Source organism: Eumetopias jubatus, unplaced genomic scaffold (genome assembly GCF_037043125.1).
Source record: "Eumetopias jubatus isolate StellerSeaLion01/CBP00866 unplaced genomic scaffold, mEumJub1_p1.0 scaffold_14, whole genome shotgun sequence".
NCBI lineage: Eukaryota > Metazoa > Chordata > Mammalia > Carnivora > Otariidae > Eumetopias > Eumetopias jubatus.
Window position 1 is genome coordinate 84,987,704 of NW_028274820.1, and position 20,342 is coordinate 85,008,045.

General features: G+C 45.0%; 1 protein-coding gene across 1 annotated transcript in view; it reads right to left on the reverse strand.

The window, feature by feature from the left end:
• Positions 1–7,792: 7,792 nt before the first annotated feature.
• Positions 7,793–20,342, reverse strand: part of RBM28 (RNA binding motif protein 28) — a 33,919-nt gene continuing 21,369 nt past the window's right edge. Inside the window, exons 15-19 of the mRNA XM_028104926.2 lie at positions 17,734–17,883; positions 17,341–17,415; positions 14,745–15,001; positions 14,022–14,121; positions 7,793–11,259 (exon numbers count right to left, since the gene is read on the reverse strand). Coding sequence (XP_027960727.1) covers positions 11,125–11,259; positions 14,022–14,121; positions 14,745–15,001; positions 17,341–17,415; positions 17,734–17,883 — 717 coding nt within the window. The 3' untranslated portion in view covers positions 7,793–11,124. The remainder of the gene's footprint in view (positions 11,260–14,021; positions 14,122–14,744; positions 15,002–17,340; positions 17,416–17,733; positions 17,884–20,342) is intronic.

The window sequence follows — 20,342 nt, forward strand, 5'->3', positions numbered from 1 at the left end:
TCAGGCATGGTAAGATGATAGACATGGAGACCATTGCCTGTATATTTTTCATTTTCTTGAGATATAATAGCCATGTAACATACTGTAAGTTTCAGGTGTACAACATGATTTGATACACATATATATTGCAAAATGATTACCACAATAAGGTTAGTCCGCACACCTATCGCCTCCTAGGTTGCCATGACAACTGCCTTTACAAGAATAGTTTATTGCTTACCATTCCCAAGAGGAGGGGGGCCAGCGGCGCCACATGGGGGAAGCACCGGTGTCATGCAGAAGGCTGAAAGGAGCAAGGGGAAAGTGTGGGCACAAGCTTTCATTGTGATTTCCATGGGAAAGGCAAGGCAAGCCAGGGTGGACAGATTTAGGATTGGCGAATTTGAATAAAATTTCAGTGGGCTCTGGGCTAAAGGAGTGGCCCCTAGTTGTTGGGTACCTAGCCCAGGGGTGATTTTTAGGGCAGGGGGAATACTGACTTGGTGTGAGAGAGGTAATAAAGGAGGTGATTTGCATATGAAAGGAATGCTCTCAGGCAAGGATGTTAACTACCCCTAAGAATTAGCTAACCCTAGGAGGACCAGCAAAGCCCCAAGATGTCAAAGCATCATAAAATACAGAAAACAAAAAACATGATTAACACAGTGATGTATGTGCAAGGTTTCTCTTTACAGCTGTTTGTCATAACAAAGTTTGGAAGCCAATGAAAGTTCCACCAAAGAATGAGCTGGTTAAGTGATGGCACAGTAACAGAATCCAATGCTATGATGCAGCCATGAAAAAGAATGGAACGATTTCCAAGAGACACCACAAAAAGGAAAAACAAAACAAAACACAACCTGGTGCAGACACCAAGTGAAATCTTCTCCATTATATGTCCCCAGGGGCTTGTACAGGGAGAGAATATCTCCGGAAGGGCGCCCAAGAAATTCTAACACTGGTGCCCCCAGGCAAGGGAACTCAGTGGCTCACGACCAAGGTTAGGAGGGATAGACGTTCTGTATCTTTTAATTTTGTGTCATGTGAATGTGTTGCCTATTCCAAAAGGAATTATATAAAGATTTTTTTTTTTAGGAAAAGAAGAAAAAACAAAAGGCCAGAGGCCCTGTTATGTCTGTTATGGGTTGAATTGTGTCTTCAGAAAGATACACTGAAGTCCTAAGCCCCGGTACCTGTGAATGTGACTTTCTTTGGAAATAGGGTCTTTGCAGATGTAGTCAAGTTACGATGGGGTCATTAGGGTGGGCCCTAATCCAATACGACTGGTGTTCTCATAAGAAGAAAGAGATTTGGACACGGACACCCGCACGAAGGGGAACACAGACACAAGGAGAAGGCAGTCGAGTAATGCCGAGGCAGAGGTTGGAGTGAGGCATCTTAGACCAAGGAACGTCAATGCCAAGGATTACCAGCAAATGTCAGAAGCTAGCAAGAGGCAAAGAACAGAATCTCCCTCAGAAGGAACCAATCTTGCTAACACCTTGGACTTCTGGCCTCCAGAACTTCGAGACAATAAATTTCTGTAATTTTAAGACACCCAGCTTGTGGTGCTTTGTCATGGTAGCCTTAGGAAATTAATATAGGCCCCTCTCAACTTGCCCTAGAAGCCCAAGTTTCCTGGTTATAATGCTGGCAGATGCTTTGAAAGAAGCTTGAGGTGGAGGCGCAATCTCTGGACATGAACCCTCAAGGACCATGCGTGCTCCTTCTGGCCAGAAGTTCTGGCCTCTGGGTTCTCCTCTGCCCTTCCTCCGAGGACTCGGAGCAGAGCCAGGTGAGAACCTTCGATCAGACATCCGGGGGCAGATCGGGGCTTGCTTGGTTCCTAGAATGTGAGCTCCAAGCCGGCCAGAACTAAATTCTGTCCCACGCCCTCCCCTGCAGCTCCTGCCAGAGCTCCTGGCAAAAGTCGGGACTCAGTTAACACTTGTGGAGTGAAGGCAGGCATAGTCTATCTTGTGCCTCATTTGATCATTAAATCAGCACACTCACAGCATCCGCCTCCTGACCTCGTGAGGATTAAAGCCGCTAATGCCCACAAAACCCTTAACAAGATGCCTGGACTATAACAAGAGCAACGCTAAGAAGCAGTTTTGTCACATTTTGGCAGAGGCATGTTTCCTTATAGCAAAACTGGCAAGAAGGTTTCACCTCGCATGCCAACTCCAGTTGTCGGCTGAGGTAGCCTAGACTGTTGTGTTGAAAAGATGCTGAGGTCAAGTCTGGGCTGGGTCATGATCAGTTAGCGAGGATTGCCAGGGGCGAAGGAGGCCGGGTGGTGGCCTGGGTGCCCCTGATCTGGGGTCTCCTCGCAGCGCGCCATCTCTCCCAATGGCAGAGCCAGCTCCTCATAGAGGTAAAACCCGGACACAAGACAGACCGTTCTCCCTGCAGTGTTGTAGGGAAGAAGCAAAGGCTGACGAGGGCACGATGCCCCAGGACAGAGCCTCACCCCTGAGTCTGGGTCTCCCTGCAGAGGCCACCGTGGGGCCAGTGCCACGCTCCCAGCCGCGAGGACAGGGTGGGCTCCCTCAGCCCAGGCAGGAGGGCGGTGGAAATTAGCCAGTCATCTGGTGGTGGGCAAACGCTTCTAGGACAATCATCCTTTCTCCCCCTTCCTGTGAATTTACCCAGGACACTGGGTGCAGAGGCATCACGGAGCCCCCTCTTCCCATGCACCCCAGAGACCGCTGGCCCCGACCGAGGACTTCCTCACTCCTTCACGAGGCTTTTCCATTCAGCGCACTAACAGTCCTGCCAAGTGGGCGTTATGGCCTCTGCAGATGAGCAAAGAAAAGACTGGAGGGCCTGAGTGGTTTGTCCAAGGTCGCCCTCTTGTCCCTCGGCCTTTGTCCATGTCACGGCAGCCTCCTGGGGAGATGGGCTGTGAGCGGGGTAGAGGGTGAGCTTCCCGTCGGGGAGGTGCGGCCCCACGCTCCTTCCTGCCCCTCGGCACTGCTGGGGACACACCTGGCCCCGCCTGGCTCCTGTCGCGCTTCGTACCTTCCACAACTGCAATCTCTTGGGAAGAGTCTTTCCTTCTTTTGTCTCTCACCCGACTGGAGCCGCGCAGGCCCTTCACTGCCTCCATGGGAAAGGGCACTAGTCCCTTGTTAAAACCCTACATTGCCTAAATCTCATCGAGAGGCTTCGAAACGCAGATGCCCTGTAGCAGGTTCCTGGGAGCCATTTGGCCCCTGCCCCTGAGAACATTTATGCTTCCTGGAAAGTTCGGGCACCCTGGCTCACCACGGGGCTCTTTCCCTGGCAGTGGCTCTCACTGCATTCACTTCCGTGCCTGCTACCAAATACGCCCTGGGAGCCGGGCAGACAGAGGGAAAGACACCCCACCCCACCCACCCTCCTGCAGCTACCCCAGCAGGGAGAACAGGCCCAGAGATAGACTTCCAGCGGTGCCACTGAGGGATCCATGGGCGCTCTGGGTGTACAGAGGGGAGTGACTCAGCTAATTAGCCCAAGTCCGGGATGTATATTCCGAGCTGTGTGGAAATGCATGGGGTGCTTGGTGCAGGTGGTGAGTTTCCTGTCCCAGAGGGTCTGCAAGCAGAGGGCAGAGAGGGTCTACCTACACAGATTTCCCTTCTGTCGTCTTCATCCAGGCTCTGGGTGCGGGGATAGGGAGGGGGTAAGCATTTGCTCAATGGGATAATATAGCACACGCCTGACTAAGTGCTCGGGAACTGTTAGCTGCTATTATGAATTTTATATTTGAGTTGAAAGCAGCCATCCTCTTGTGGGGAGTAAGAGAACAGGAGACAAAGGGTTCTTCCCCTGCACCAGCCACATCCACACACAGCTGGTCACAGGGCAGGAGACCCCAGCTGGCAGCTGTCCCCACAGACGGGGAGCAAGGGTGTGTGATTTCCTGAGCAGCCCCTTCAATCCTAATGTCCCTTTAATAAGTCCTTGTCAAATTGCCATGCCTCTCCCCAGAGACTTCCACAACTATGGAAAATAAATAGCCATTATCTGACCTCCAGGGGAATGAAGATGTCTGCAGGATTCCAAGAAGGGCCATCCTCAAACCAAGTAGAGCCAACTCACCCTTGCGGAAATGCAAAGCCAAGGTAAGGAGGACATCATAAAGTAAAAGCACTCACTGCTCTAATTCTTCTCACCTATTTTGATGTATATGAGTACATTTGGCTTCTGGAAGAGAGGGAGAAGGAGAGCAACTACAAAAATCTGGGATGGCTCCTTTTTTTTGCCCCGGGGTGGGGGGAAGGAGGTGTGAAGCAAAGGACTTAACTTTTCAGTTAATAATTTATCATCAAAACTTGGCATTACTGATTACATGAACGAAGTTTTAAAACATCTTGTTGCCATCCAAAGAACGTGTGAGAATGAAGCATTCTTCCTTTTCTTACCACATAATTCGAAAAAGAGAAACCATTTTTTATCCTAAAAATATTTGATGTACCCAGCAAAAAGTGTTTTGAAATACAAGACAGTTCCTTAAATAGGCCCCAGAGACAGCTCTGGGCCAGGTCAGAGCCCTGCTCTGTTCCTAGCTCCGGTGGCCAGGGGATCTTAGTTGAGTCAGCCAGTTGCCACCAGCTGTGAGGCGGTGAGGATGACTGCCCCTCGATGACCTCAGCCAGGATTGCTGAGGTCGAACGCCCCTCGATGACCTCAGCCAGGATTGCTATGAAGAGCACCTGAGGTAAGGAGTAAGCAAAGGCTCTGAGAAAGCAGGCTGCCCCGCAGAGCTGGGTCTCATGTGAGAAGAGCAGTGCTCACGCCCAGCGCCCCCTCCCCCCCGGTCAAGGTAGGGGGGTCCTGATACCACTCTGCACCTGTCATAGCCAGACGGCCGGTCCTCAGGCAAGCGTCAGCGCTTCTCCCACAACCAGGCTGCTCCCAGCCCCAACCGCCTCTGGGAAGGGTCAGGAGAGATGAGAAGGAAGGAGTTTTTGTGTTCTCTCTCCCATCAGGAGGAAAGCTTGAAGCCGGGAGACGTTGGAGGACATTCCCACTCACCCCAAGTCTTGGCTGCCCTCTCCCACAGGTTGGGGGAGGTAGCTGAGGTTGATGGGCAGCCCCCAGCCTTGCCTTTGCCCACACTCCACGCCTGACACAATTAAAGAAACAAAACTGAGTAGATTTGAAGATCTAATTGACTTTATTTAGCAATTCATGAATGGGCAGCATCCCATCTAGCTGAGAACGCTGAAGTAGAGGGGAACTGCTGTGAGGAGCTGTACAAAATGGAAGGGTTTTCTAGAGGGAGGGTGGAGCAAGATAGTTATTAGCAAAAGAAAAGAAAGGAAAAGAAAAGAAAGGCAAAGTCACCTTCCCTTAGATTATCTCATTTTCCTTTGGGGGACAGAGGGGCCCTCGTGTGACAGATGACCTCATCGGTGCTCATCAGAAAATTCCTGATTGACAGGCTAAGATTTACGTTTCTGGGGGAGATTGAAAAAGCAATTAAGTTAGACATTAAGCCCAGGTTTGGTGGCTTGGCCTAAGAGACACCATTTTGGGCCTGTGGTTTTCTTTTTAACGACCTAGAACCCATGGCTGTGGCCCTAACCCTCTCGACAGCCACGGGCTTTTCCGGGCCACATCAGCAAGGATGTGGAGACACACAGGACATGGGAAGCCCATACTCCTTCAGGAAACTCTTTTGTGCCAGTGGGAAAACTGAGGACTGGCACGGGGCAGGCTATGTGGCCACAGAGACAGAGACACAGCCACGTCCTAAGCCCTGGGGCTGGGATCACAGGGAGCAAGTTCTTGCCATCGGTGGTTCAGTCCCCTTGAGGAGGCAAGGCCTAAAGAAATGACAAGTCAGCCACAGTTGTGTATGCTCTGTCAGTGGCTGCCACTGGTAAGTGTCAGAAACTGAGGGAGGGATTGCAGTTCCCTGGTTTGGGCAGGGTCCCCAGGGAGAAATCCAGCTTGAATACACCAGTGGAAAGGTGTTCACTTTGGACAAGGATCTAGCATGGATGGACAAGAACAGTAAAAAGGACACAGGTGGTGTGTTCAAGGGACTGTGACTAGCTCTTTAGAATTCTATCACTTCGTATTTTGGGTCCCTTTCACATACCTCACTCAGGAAATGACTCTGTTGTCCTCCATAAGCCCAGCTAAGCCCTGAAGCAGATGGCCTTCAGTGAGTTCAACAGAATGAAATGAACTCCTACTATGTGTAAATCATTGTCACATCCTGCAGAGTATGTAGAAAAGTGTGAAATATAGTCCCTGCCCTCAAGGGCAGGAAGGATTTTCCTTTTGTCAAATGGCCAGTGACAGATTCAGGATGACTCTGCAGCGGTGAGGTCCTCTGTCTGATAAATGGTGGCAGGCTCTGGGCAGCACGGACAAGTCTAAGGAAAACCGGATTAGCCATCTATCAAGACGCTCCATTTGTGGGTGGTCCAAAGGTATTCTGGTGACTCTGCTGTTTTTTTTCTCAGAATTAGTTACCAGGCTCAGTCTTGTGTCTTCCATATTCCTCTCAGCGTATTCCTTCTCAAGCACAGGAGCCTGTCCACAGCCGAACGCCCGTTCAGAATCAGAAGCCAAAGTAATTGCAGAGATACCTATAACTCATCCATGGCTGGGCCACTGAAGAGCACCCCAATCAATGAGCAGTCTCAGACTCTGCCATCAATCCTGGTAAGGAAGAGGCATCAGAACAAGAACTAGAGAACCAACGTAAGACAACAGCTGTGGGTAACTTCTAAATCGGTCAACCTTGGACAAAGGAAGGCTGAAAATCTTTACCTGGCCTGAGAGAAACAAAGCAAGCTCCTCCTGGCCCTGGAAGCACCAGTTAGAGCTGAGTGGGAGAAAGCATAGGTGAGCGTCATCTGAAACAAACTGAAATACCAATTTATCTTGGGCATCCTCACAGTCTGGTGATGTAGCTACTGCCATGATGGAGCGGAGAAGTTTCAGGAACTTGCCAAGTTGTGTGGGTAGAGCTGCTACTTCTAGGACAGAATTGGCAGATGCCTGTCAATCACACCTCAAAAAGTGAGTCACGGGGATACAAAGCAGAGAACCAGCTCCTTGGTCAATCAGAGGGCATCACACGGAAGATTCTGGGTGGTCAGGACTCACTCTGGCATAGTTGACCTCTTGCTTCCTCAGATGACTGAAGGCCAAATACATGGTGAGAAGGGGATCTCTGGTGCCCTGAGGTTCTGGGCGCTGAATGCTTCACTGGAAAAATTCTTTTCAAGGCAAAAACAGACCACAAGATGTTTGGAAGTATTTTGAAAAATGAGTTCACATTCAGCCATAAAAAAGAATGAAATCTTGCCATTTGCAACAACATGGATGGATCTAGAGAGTATTATAAATGTCAGTCAGAGAAAGAAATACCTTATGATCTCACTCATATGTAAATTTAAGAAACAAAACAAATGAGCAAAGGAAAAAAGAGACAAACCAAGAAACAGACACTTAACTGGAGAGAACAATCTGATGGTCACCAGAGGGGAGGTAGGGGATGGGTGAAACAGGTGATGGGGATTAAGGAGTGCACGTGTCGTGATGAGCACCAGGTGATGTATATAATTGTTGAATCGCTATATTGTACACCTGAAACAAATATAACACTGTTAGCTATACTGGAATTAAAATGAAAAACTTAAAAAAGAATGAATTCACATGTCCTAACTCTGTCACAGAAGTGTTCAGAAGACAGCTGAAACACGCTTGTTGCAGGCTAACCCTTAAAGGAAGGGACTGTACCTCCCGGATCAGAGCAGATTCCTCGAAACTACCAAGTAGCCCCCCAAAAAGCAAAGAAATAGCACACAATCTTAAGACTCTTTATTTAAAAGAAAGATTTCTGAGCCAGGCTCCTGTAACCAAGCAGAAAGATGCTACTGAAACTTAAGTTTGACTGAAGGCATTCGGTCTCAGATGTTAACAAAATGTTTGTTATGGTTGTGTTTTAACTAAGCAGTCTGTACCTCCATGTTTAATTCAGAAAATTCCATTTCATGAAACTTTAGGCTCTGAAGTGAAGAAGTGAGCACAACTCTCATGCATTAATACTCCCAAGGCAGAGATAACGTACGGCAAGGTGTCCCGAAGGACAATACCATGTAAGGAATCAGGTTGTTGAGAACGTGGATGACTGGTCCGCATATCACTTTTTAAAAGAACTGAGCACTAACTTTGCAAGGTTGCTAAAGCTATCAGAAGCAGCATCTGGATCTAAGAGAATATGGCAAAGCTATCTGAATGAACACCAATTTTTATCTATTCTAAATGTCAAGACATATTTTTGAATGTTAATTTATAGATATTTGTATACCCCAAAAAAGTATCTGGTGAGCAGAGTTGGCCAGGAGAAAACAGATTAGTTAACAGGCAGATGGTGGAGTCAGTTTGTGTATACCTTAATAAAGTATCTTGCTCCCTCCCCGGTGTACAGACCTTCCTAGGACAGATGTGTGGCCAAGCTATTTCAAGAACGTTTCAAACTCCCCAAGTCATACTGTCTCAAGAGAACTGTGGAGATACAGCCCCTGTCTTTTGGTTCTCGCCCAAGAAAGGCTTTTAAGTATTTTCAGGGTCTCTCCTTTACCCATTTTTAAACCAATTCAGGGCATTTTTGAGCATTCACTGGTTTTCCCAAGATACTGCAACAGCCATATCCCCAGGGTTGCAACGGTTCTCCAGAAAGCATCATTTATTATAGCACCGGGTTGGACTAGAGAGTCAAGAACTTTGGACTGTATTTCCAACTCTTTCTCTGACCCACTGAGTATTGTTTCTTCCTTTGCCCATTTTTTTTTTCATTCAAAAAACATTTACTCCTTACCTACTATGTGTCAGGTTCAATTCTAGGTGCTGTGTCTCCAGGACCAATGAGAAATCAAGTTCCTCTCACAAAGCAAACATTCTAACGAGGGGAACAAACAAATAATTTCAGATAGACTGAGTGCTAGGAAGAAAATAAGAGTAAAAGGATTCAGTGATGGGGGCAGGATAGAGAGGAGCGGAAGAGCCCTACTTTAGCCAGGAAAGAGCTCCAGGAGGGGTGACAGCTCGGTGGAGATCTGAGTGATAAGCAAAAGATCTGAGGGAAAAGTTCTCCAGGCGAAGGGAACAAACACAAAGGTTCTGAGGTGGTAGAGTCAAAGGAACCGAAGGAAGGGCTGGGAAGCCAAAAATGAAAGCAAGGGAGAGAAGGATAGACAAGTAGGAGAGGTGGTAGGGGCTGGAGAACCGAGGGCACTGCCTGTTGCAGGAGCTACACCATCTCAAGTCTGGGGCGGACTTCATGAGGACCAAGTAGCTGCAGGACATTGCACAGAGAATGATGATGTCTGCTTTAGAAAGGGGCCTCAGGGACTAGGGTGAAGACGCCCATCTTCAGGTCATCCTGGGGCCAAACATTACTCAGCTGACCAATCCTTATGGCCTCCTGTAGCCCAGTCCCCTGGTACTGGAACGCCCTGGCACTATCCGGGACTTACTCTACTTGGTCTGTTCCAGAGATGGGACTCAGGCCCCTCTGACAGCTACACTGAAGTTCTTCCAAAATCCGATTCCTTGTGACTTTTACTCATCTGCCTCCATATATCCTTCTGGGCTCTACCAACAGCTAATAACACTCCAAGAATTCCCTTCTCAGGCAAGTCAGACCAGTTTCTTTCAGTTACTCATCTGACTTTCTAAACTTTTTAACTTTTTATTATGGAAAATTTCAAATGTCTGCTGAAGCAGAGAGAACAATATAATACATCTGCACTTACCTACGACCAGATTCAACAACAATCAACTCATGACCGATTGTGCTTCCATCTCTCTTTTTGATTTCCTTCACCAACTTGGCCATTACATTTGTCTCATAGGTGTGGTATGGCCAACCCGGAGTATTAGCAGCTGACTCTCTGGAGACATCTCATTTCTACTACTACAGCTAACCGTCCTATTACATGTGTGGCAGCCATGCTGTTGCTTCATAATGTGAATTCAATCAACTCAAACTCTCCAACCAGAACTTATGCAGTAGGGCTTTTGAACCCCAGTGAAGGAATTTATGTTTGCTCCCAGTGATTTTCATCTTATCAGATTCAGCCCATTCCTTCGGGCTATCGTGATCTTTTTTGGATCTTGACTCTCTAATATTTATTCACCATCCTTCCCAGCTTTTGTGATACCTCTAAAGTTTTGGGAAATAAAGAGTCATCTCTATCCTCTTTGAGTTTAAAAGAAGATTATGAATTAGAATGAATGAATTAGAAAAAGAGTAGAGCCAAAATGGATCAGAGAAAACTTTGATTCAATTCCTTACTCTACAGATGAGAAAACTAAGGCTCAGAGTCTGTGGCTGGTTCAAGGCCACCCATTAGGTAAGACAGGACAAGCTAGAGCCTCATGCTCACCGCTCCCTCGACCAACTCCTACCTCTGTTAAGTCCTGAGGAAAGAAAAGGTGGGTCATCACCAGCCAGGCTAGTGACAGTGGGCACTGCAAACTGATTTCTAGTCAACTGCCCATTATAACCCACTTATCTGACAAATAATTATCAAGTGTTGCTCTCTGCCAGGCCCCACTGCTCTCAATGACTTTCCCAGTCTCTCCCACTCTCAGAGATTAGGTTGGAAATCATTTTTCTCCGTTCTTACTTAATTCCTGCATTATGTAGAACTATGTAACTGAATTAGAGTTAGGAATGTCAGTGTTCATAAATAATAAAGGATTCACATCTATTAGAAATGAGAAATAGTTTGTTATTCAAAAAGCCAAACAAGAGCTCATTTAGAGGAGACACTTAACAAAATATACATCTTAAAAATTCAGTCCTCAAGAATCCTTTTTACAACTGTTTCCATTTGAGAAACAAAGGATTAAATGGGCAATAATTACAGATACAATTCACACAATAACTTGGATAATACACAATAAGCATCATGACGTTTTTCTGAGATTTCTCTCTGTGGTTCACTAATCACACACTGGGGAGGGCCCAAAGTTCAAATGTGCACAGCCCAGGGGGCCTCCCAACAAAGTGGCAGTGCCCTGGGGAGGAAGGGGGGTGTCCCTCCCTCAGAGAATAACAGTAGGGGGTGGAGGGAGACCTGGGAGCTTGACCAAGAATCCAGCTTCTTATCCGGTCTGCTGCCACCATCAACTGTCAAACCATTTGCTCCTCTTTGCAAGAGGTACTCCTTTAGAAGGTCCCAGTAATTTCTGCTTATATTGTTCGACCAGCTGATTGAAGCGGATTTCGGTCTTATTTCCCTTAGTTTTCTTCCCAGGGGCCTATAAATGAAAGGTAAGGAAAAACAAGATCAATTTCAAGCACTGAATGTCACCTTACCTTTATGCCCCAAGAGAGAATATAAGAAATCTTGTCAGCCACAAGAGGTGGACATTCAGAGAGTGACCCTTAGAAAAACCCAAAATGAACCATTCATTGGTAAGAAACCAGACCAGGAATGCCTAAGAGAAGGGCCCCACTAAAACACTGTGCAGGTGCTTCAGAGCTCTCACTCTCAAACGCTTCTGCAAGAACCTTCTCGCAGATGAATGAGTCCAGAGTTTGCACCTTCTTGCTGGCCCTTTCCCTCAACGAGAATCCTGCTTATGGGATTTCAGAGATAGAGCTCTTAAGACAGTACGGTATGGGTCAGACTTCCCAGAGGCACAGATTCCTTGAGTAGGAGAAGCTAATGCTTCCTTTACCCTTGAAACTTAAAAGAAAGGGACAAGGGAAGGGGAAAAGAAATCTTGACCTCAAATGTTGAAGAATGTAGAACCACAATTTTCTACTAAAAGGAACTAGGGCTGCTTGGGAAAATGGCTAATGCTAGGACCAGGGAAGAAATATGTAAGATGAGCTGGGACATCTGGTTGTACCAGAAAGCAAGGACACCACCAAAGACAGGGGCATATCAGAAGAACTCAGGAGCCAACCTGAAGGGCCTTCTGCTGGCCTAAATGGGACAAGAATAATAACTGCATTTGATTGCAACACATCAGGTATATAAAAACTCAGGAATCTGGGGCGCCCAGGTGGCTCAGTCGTTAAGCGTCTGCCTTCAGCTCAGGTTATGATCCCAGGGTCTTGGGATGGAGCCCCACATCGGGCTCCCTGCTCGGCAGGAAGTCTGCTTCTCCCTCTCCCACTCCCCCTGCTTGTTTTCCTGCTCTCGCTGTCTCTCTGTCAAGTAAATAAATAAAATCTTAAACAAACAAACAAAAAAAAAACTCAGGAATTTGTCATACTAAAAAGATCTTATTGGTCACCATGGGAGGTTGATAGGGCACCAACTTGTTACTCTGAAAACTGATAAAGAGAAATTAAATCAAGCATTTATCCTGCTTTTCCTATATATACGGTATTTCATGGTAACCATATAGTTGACAAGGGAAGATTTTTTTTCTCTAGAATTCTACCAAAACAATGCAAAAGAACTGAAAGAAAAAAAAAAACCCAAAAACAAAACGCCAGAAAATCACCATTCTGCACGCCATACTGAAATCATGGATCTAGACAGTAATCATCAATGGGTGCTGAAACCATTAGGTGAGAGACTAATGGGAACTTCACAAATGGAAGAGAGGAGGACAACCTCTAAGCCTACAGATCTACTAATCAACCTGAGCATCAGCTAAAAATGGGGTAACCAGACGTTATGTGCCTTAGGATGCTGATGCAACAGAAAGCACCCAGCACCACTCATGAAATACTCTTGCCAAGAAAACTGAACTTGAGGAGCACGTGACTGGCTCAGTCGGTGGAGCATGTGACTCTTGATCTCAGGGTTATGAGTTCAAGCCCCACACCGGGTATAGAGATGATTTAAAAATAAAATCTTTACAAAAAGAAAAAGAAAACTGGACTTGAATCTAATCAAGCCTGTACATCCAACTACCAGTTTATAGACAGCACCAGGTATCACAGGACAGGTTAAATGACACAAGGTAGCAAGCAGCTAAACTCAAAATGTAATACATTCTAAAGGGCAAATAACTCAGTTTCTTCAACAAATTATCAGCATGGAAAAAAGGGGGCTGATGAGGAAGACTGAGTTATAGGAAAAAAAAGATTTAAGAGATATAAAAACCAAATGTAATGTGTGGACTCTGTCTGGATCTTAATCTGTACTAACCAACTACAAAAGAATATTTTTGAGGTAACTGGGGACATTTCAATACAGGCTGCATATTAGATGATATTAAGGGCTTTTTATTAATTTCATTAGATATGATAATGGCATAATATATACATATTTTTAAGGCCCAGTCAGTTGGAGATGCATTCTGAGGCATTTTTCTGAGCAATACACCTCATTTTCATTTAAGGCATATTTACATGTGAAGCTGAGTTTGCCTTAATATACTCTGGGTAGGGGGCTGTACATATGAGGAATAGATAAAATAAGAGAATGGTTGAAGTAGAGAAACTAATGTGCGGGTCCTTTCTACTTTTATTTTATTTATCTATTAATTTACTTAGTTAATAACTTATTTATTTAATTACTTCTTATTTATTTCATTTAAGATTTTTTTAAGTAAGCTCCATGCCCAGTGTGGAACCCAATGCGGGGCTTGAACTCACATCCCTGAGATCAAGACCTGAGCTGAAATCAAAGTCAGATGCTTAATTGACTGAGCTACCCAGGCGCCCCTAAGATTTTTATTTTTAAGTAATCTCTACACCCAACATGGGGCTCAAACCTACAACCCTGAGACCAAGAGTTGCATCCTCTACAGACTGAGCCAGCCAGGTGCTCCCATTTCAAATTTTTTTGTTTGTTTTTTTTTTTAAATAATTTCTACATCCAACATGGGTCTCAAACTCATGACCCCAAGATCAAGAGTCACATGCTTTTCTGACTGAGCCAGCCAGGCGCCCCAGGTTCTCTCCACGTTTACAATCCCACACCTCAACAGCCTCTAAAAGAGAGTGTTGCAATCCAGAAGCCCTTTCTTTTTGCTTAACTAATCAGGGCACAAAAGTGGCTACCAGCCGTGGCACAGCCCTACCATACCAAAGCCTCGTGCTCTACAGAACTCACCTGCTTGGAAGGTAATGTCTGCTTCTCTGGCTTCTGCTGGGTCATCTGGGGCTTTGGCTTTTTGGGAGGGAGAGACTTCACTTTGCCTTTGTCCCGCAGCCTGAAATAAGAGGTCAGGTAAGTGTCACTCTGAGTTCTCCCTCTAACTGGCACCTCCGAGGCTGTCTCAGCCACAGGATAAAATTCCTTTTCTTACACTGGCTCTTTCTAAGCCCAGGATAAGTCGTTCTAAAAAGGGAAACTAACAGAATATCCTAAGGCTCAACATTTGTATACCCTTTTATGTTGGCTTAAGACCTCAAGGGATTCCCCAAAACCATCGTTTATTTAACAAATATTTTGTAAAGACTGACTTCTGCTGATAGCACTAATCTGCCACCTCAAACAGGATCTGCAAGATGAACTCAAGTAGGTGGGCCTCAGCTGACAGAGACAGCCCTCTGGATGGGAGGAAGCTCTTCAGATGAGGAAAAAAATGTCAAGAAAGCTGCCCTAGGAGTTCCTCCGAGGCCCCCTCTGCTAGTCCTATTCCAGCCTCCAACTGTTCCAAGAGCGACATCTCTGCCAGTATAGAGATGCCTGCCCATCAACCCTTTATGGGGACTGACACAGTGCTAAACATACCTTTCATCCAAACAAAAGCCGCAAAGAGGAAAAGGGCTAAGCAAAACCAAACCCTCTGAGAAGCCACCCGCTGTGCTATGCCACCATTCTGCATCTCACCTAATTTTGGGGCCTCGGTGCGAGGGAAGCACCAGGACCTTTCTTCTCTTCTTTCCATCAGGCAGCTCTACCTGCTCCACTTCAGCCTTGGTCTGGAACCCTGTCCACGAGGACGAATGCAGCTTCCCTTTCTGCTCCAGGGGGGCCTTGCTTTGTTCCTGTGTGTGGTTTTGAGCTGCTTTCCGTTGCTGGTCTTTTCCAAGCACTGGTTGTTCCTGCTGGGGCTCACCATTTGCAGGCTTGGATTTCACTTTTTGCTGCATAAAATAAGAGATTGCCATCTAAGTTTCTGGATGAGGTTTATTTGCTGGAAACACTCAGCAGAAAAGGAGATTTATGTGAGCTTAGTGAAAGAAGGAGAAGTCTTCCCCTGAATAGTTAGAAATTATAGGAGAGTGAATACAAGTTTACAGGCCCTGACATAGTAACAGACGGCTACCAGGTTGGGGGACACAAAACCACCACTTCCCTTTCCATATACAGGAACAAGGGAAAGTACATGCACGCCCAAGACTTGAAAGCCAGTAGAAAGAAAAAAGAAAAACCAGTAGCATGGGGCAGTTACTAAACAAATGTGTGATGGGAATCCCAGAGGGAAAAGAAAGAAAGGAACAGAAGAAATATTTGAAGCAATAAGAGAATTTGCCAAACTTAGTGACAGACACTAAACCACAGATGCAGGAAGCTCAGCCAAATACCGAACAGGATATATACCAAAAACTCTCTACCCAGGCATATCATACCAAACTGTAGAAAATCGAAGACAAAAGTGAAGATCTGGAAAGAAGGGGTGGGGGGTAAGATAAAGAACACCTTACCTACAGGAAACAAAGATATTACTACACTGAATTTCTCTTCAGAAGCCATGTAAAAAAGAACAGAGAAATATTTAAGGTTTTGGGGGGAAAAGTCACCAACCTAGAATTCTGTATCCAGTACAATCATCCTTCAAAAGTGAAGGAGAAATAAAGATTTTCTCAGACAAACAAAATTAAAAGAATTTGTCACTAGGGGACCTGTCTTGCAAGAAAGCCTAAGTGAATTTCTTCAGAGAAGGAAGATGACTGAGGTCAGAAACTCGAATCTACTACTTAAAGAAAGGAAGAACACTAGAGAAGGAAAAATTGAAATGAAGACTAGGAAAAGATGCTATGAGAAGGAAGGCATAAAGTATGTTACGAATTTATGCTGCACTGTGGTAGAAGAAAAAAAAAGATCCACATTAAATTAGTGTAATAATCAATACAACAAAAATCTATTATATGCCTATAATGCGCCAGTCTCAGTTTCTAAGGTAAGGGTAACAGAGGGAAAAAACAGTGTCTACCTTTAAGGACTCACAGACTAGTGGAGGATTAGAGACACACAAATAAGGCAAAGTGAAAAACTAAAGACCTTAAGGAAGTTCACGAAAGTATAAGTTAATGAGGTCTTACCTTTTTTGAGAAAGGTGGGAAAATGCTACTTGAGGAAGCACATTTGATCTGAATACGGAAACTGTGTAGAAGTATCCTTGAGTCAGGGAAAGGGGCACTTTTACACAGAAAGAGCAGTATGTACACAAGTATAAGCAACAAATAAAGCCATCTGAATCGTTTTTTAAGCCTCTAGTTTCAGAATCACTCTGAAGCAATAGCTTAAGGCAGTAAGTCAGTCTCCACCTAGGACAACAAAGCTGCCTCAAACAAGAACCAGATCCCAGATTTTCCTACCCAGGACTGCTGTATTAACCACTGAAACCACTCTTCCATTGGCCAGGCCCATGGTACACACCACAAAGACCGCAGATGTTTGGTATATAAGCAAATTCAGGTATATTATCCATGAAAGCTGCAGCAGTTATGGTACCAAGAATACTCTGGCCTTCCAGTCCTAGGGCAAGAGGGCTAAGAGAATGAGTACTGACTGTGTGCTGACCAAGCACTGTGACCACTTAATCCTTATCAGTCATGCGAGGCAGATACTGGTAATCCTATTTTACAAACTAAACTGAAGTTGAGAGGTACTAACTTGCCATCGAACTCAGGGGTACAGCCTGAGTCTGAACATGAGTAACCGTGTTCCCGTTCTTTCCTTTACACCACACTAAATTAAAAACAATACTAAAACTATCAGGCAGCACGTTTCTGGAGCTACCTAAGAAGGAATAATTATGGAAGAGATAGCTGAAATCTACAGCAATATAAAACTTTCATCTGGGCCATTACCTTTGACAGGCACGTCACCAAATACTGCACTGCTATTGGTGCAGTATTTTTGCTTTATTACTTTTTGCTATTAACATCAGCCTGATGCTCCTCTCTCCTTCCTTTCCCCTCTGTGGACCTATCACAAGAAAGGCCAGCAGAGAAGATCGCCTGGAGAGTTCTAGGGAACTAAGAGTAAAGGGGAACAACCTAATGAGGTAGAGACCTACCTCAAGGGTGCAGAACCACAAACTGAACAAAACAGGAGTTTAAATATAGCCTGAAAAAAACTGTTTTAACTGAACTATACACTTAAAAATCGTAAATTTTATGTTAGGTGTTATCTGACCACAATTTAAAAAAAAAAAAAAAAAAACAAGCAAAAACAGAAAAACATTCCAGTTCTATACCAGGCTGCGCTGAATCCTCAGTTCCTTTATTTTAAGTTTTCTTCGATCCTCCAAAGAGAACTCCACTATCGGTCTCTGTGTCAGAAGGAGAATGTCATTCATTAGATTTCTTAAGTTTCTGAGTGCAGTGAGCTGAGCTGTCCCCCACCCCTGCCCCCTCTCTTGCTCACTTACTCTACTTAAAGGTAAGGGGCCATTCTGCACAAAGTCTATCCAATTTTGATTGCAATTCCTTCTAATCATCTTACCAGCTGAATCCCTGCTCATTCCCTCCACGGACTGGCTACTCTTTCCCATCACACACAAGTCAGAGGACACTGGACATAAAGGAGAGAAATGGTTCTCCGCAAATGGCCCTCAGAGGAACAGGTCCGCCCACAGGCTAAGGCTCACCTTCAGGGGCCCAAAAATCTCTGGATTGTTGTTGATGTGGCGCAGGGCTGTCAGGGCATGCTCGTGCTCCCGGAACTCCGCAAAGGCGTAGCCCAGGGACTGACCCTTAACTTTCCCATAAACTCCTTTGAGGTCTCGCATCACCCTACACTAAGAGTAGAACAAGAGAAAGAACCCATGATTACAGGATGAAAGCATGAACAGGCTCCTGAAAAATCAGGTGACTGGAACAGAATCCTCGTCCATATCACTGCCGCAACAGTCATACTGCAGTAATACTTACCAGTGTCTTATTAGAATACACCTACTGAAGGCATAAAACCAATTAAATATTTTCTAGCTTCCTAAGAGTTTACAGAGATCCACAAAAACCTATAAATAAGCATGTAAATAAAATACCCCCCCCCAATTATAATCGCCAACTGTGAACAATACATACAAGTTGAGAGGTATACGGTACTTTAAATGGTGTAAGTTATCACTGAGGATGAAGTGCTGTCCATAGATCTCATCACTGAAGAAGCCACTCAGAAAGGAAATTACTAAAGAAGAAAAAGAAGGCCTGATGGCTTTAGTTTAAGACAGACACTGAGGGGGACGCCTGGGTGGCTCACTCAGTTAAGTGGCTGCTGTCGGTTTGGGTCATGATCCTGGGGTCCTGGGATCGAGCCCCACGTCCGGCTCCCTGCTCAGCAGAGAGCCTGCTTCTCCCTCTCCCTCTGCCTGCCACTCTGCCTACCTGTGCTATCTGTCGAATAAATAAATAAAATCTTAAAAAAAAAAGAAAGAAAGAAAGACATCGAGGGGCTCAGTCGGTTAAGTATCCAACTCTTGACTTCACTCAGGTCAGGATCTCAGAGTCATGAGATCGAGCCCTGAGTTGGATTCCCCACTCAGCAGGGAGTCTGCTTCTCTCCTTCTCCCTCTTCTTCTCAAATAAATAGATAAATCTTTATTTTTTTTTGCTTTAGGCAAATTTTATTTGTTTTTTATTATGTTATGTTAATCACCATACATTACATCATTAGTTTTTGATGTAGTGTTCCAATAAATAAATCTTTAAGAAAGACATTCAGGCATGGAGAAGGGCCTGTCTGACATAGCCTCAGGATTATAGGAAGAAGCTTTAGCTGGCTTTGCTCAGAGCTCAGATCTTCTCTGGCATGATTTTTCCTTAAATCCTTAAGCTGAATGTAATAGGCATCCTGGGGCATCGAGGATACCATACCATAGTAGCATTATCTTGGAAAAACTGATTGTTTACATATTACTCCTGGAAGCTGTAGTTCTGATGTAATGGGAGACATCTAGGTATTAGGACACATGGATGCTGCATTTGGTATACTTCTAGTACCTACATTGTCCCTACAACTGTGCCATGTACTGTAGGGAAGTTAAGAAAAGCTTAAAGTGAGGTTCCTGTCCTCAAGAAGCTTACGATCCTGCTGAGATACTATACCTACACATATTAAAGAATTAAAGAGAAAATTCAAGGGGCGCCAGGGTGGTGTAGTCAGTTAAGCATCCGACTCTTGGTTTCAGCTCAGGTCATGATCTCAGGGTAGTGACATCGAGCCCTGCATGGGGTTCCATGCTCAGCGTGGAGTCTGCTTGAGATTCTTGCTCTCCCTTTCTCTCTGCCCCTCCTGCTCGTGCTCTTTCTCTCAAATAAATAAATCAGTCTTTAAAAAAAAATCCCCTTAAAATGACAGTAGAGTTTTAAAACAAACAAACAAACAAAATAAAGAAAAAATTCAACACAATGCAAATATTGTAAAACAAATGAATTTCCCTAACTGGGGGCGCCTGGGTGGCTCAGCTGGTTAAGCATCTGCCTTTGCCTCAGGTCATGATCCCAGGGTCCTGGGATCGAGCCCTGCTTTGGACTCCCTGCTCAGCGGGGAGCCTGCTTCTCCCTTTCTGTCTCCCTCTGCTGCTCACCCTGCTTGGGCTCTCTCGCTTGCTCTCGCTCTCAAATAAATAAAGTCTTTAAAAAAAAGATTTTCCCTAACTGATGACAGGTTTTCAATGTACAGGCACTTACTAAGTATTGTGGATGTTGATATGAGAAATTACACAACTGACCTCTACACCAGTAACACTTTGAACAGTTTTACTAAGAGTGGTGTCAGATATGTGCTGATATGTTCACATTCTCTCATGTAATTCCCCAAATACCAATGCCATACATTTTTCCCCCGACAGGAAGTATCTTTAATTTACATTGAATAAGTGAATAAAATAAGATTGTAACTTCTTCTAGAGTACCACTTATTTTTCATTCTTTTTTTTAATTTTTTTATTGTTATGTTAATCACCATACATCATTAGTTTTTGATGTAGTGTTCCATGATTCATTGTTTGTGCATAACATCCAGTGCTCCACGCAGAACGTGCCCTCTTTAATACCCATCACCAGGCTAACCCATCCCCCCAACCCCCTCCCCTCTAGAAACCTCAGTTTGTTGTTCAGAGTCCATCGTCTCTCATGGTTCATCTCCCCCTCTGACTTACTCCCCTTCAATCTTCCCCTCCTGCTATCTTCTTTTTTTTTTTCTTAACATATACTGCATTATTTGTTTCAGAAGTACTGATCTGTGATTCAACAG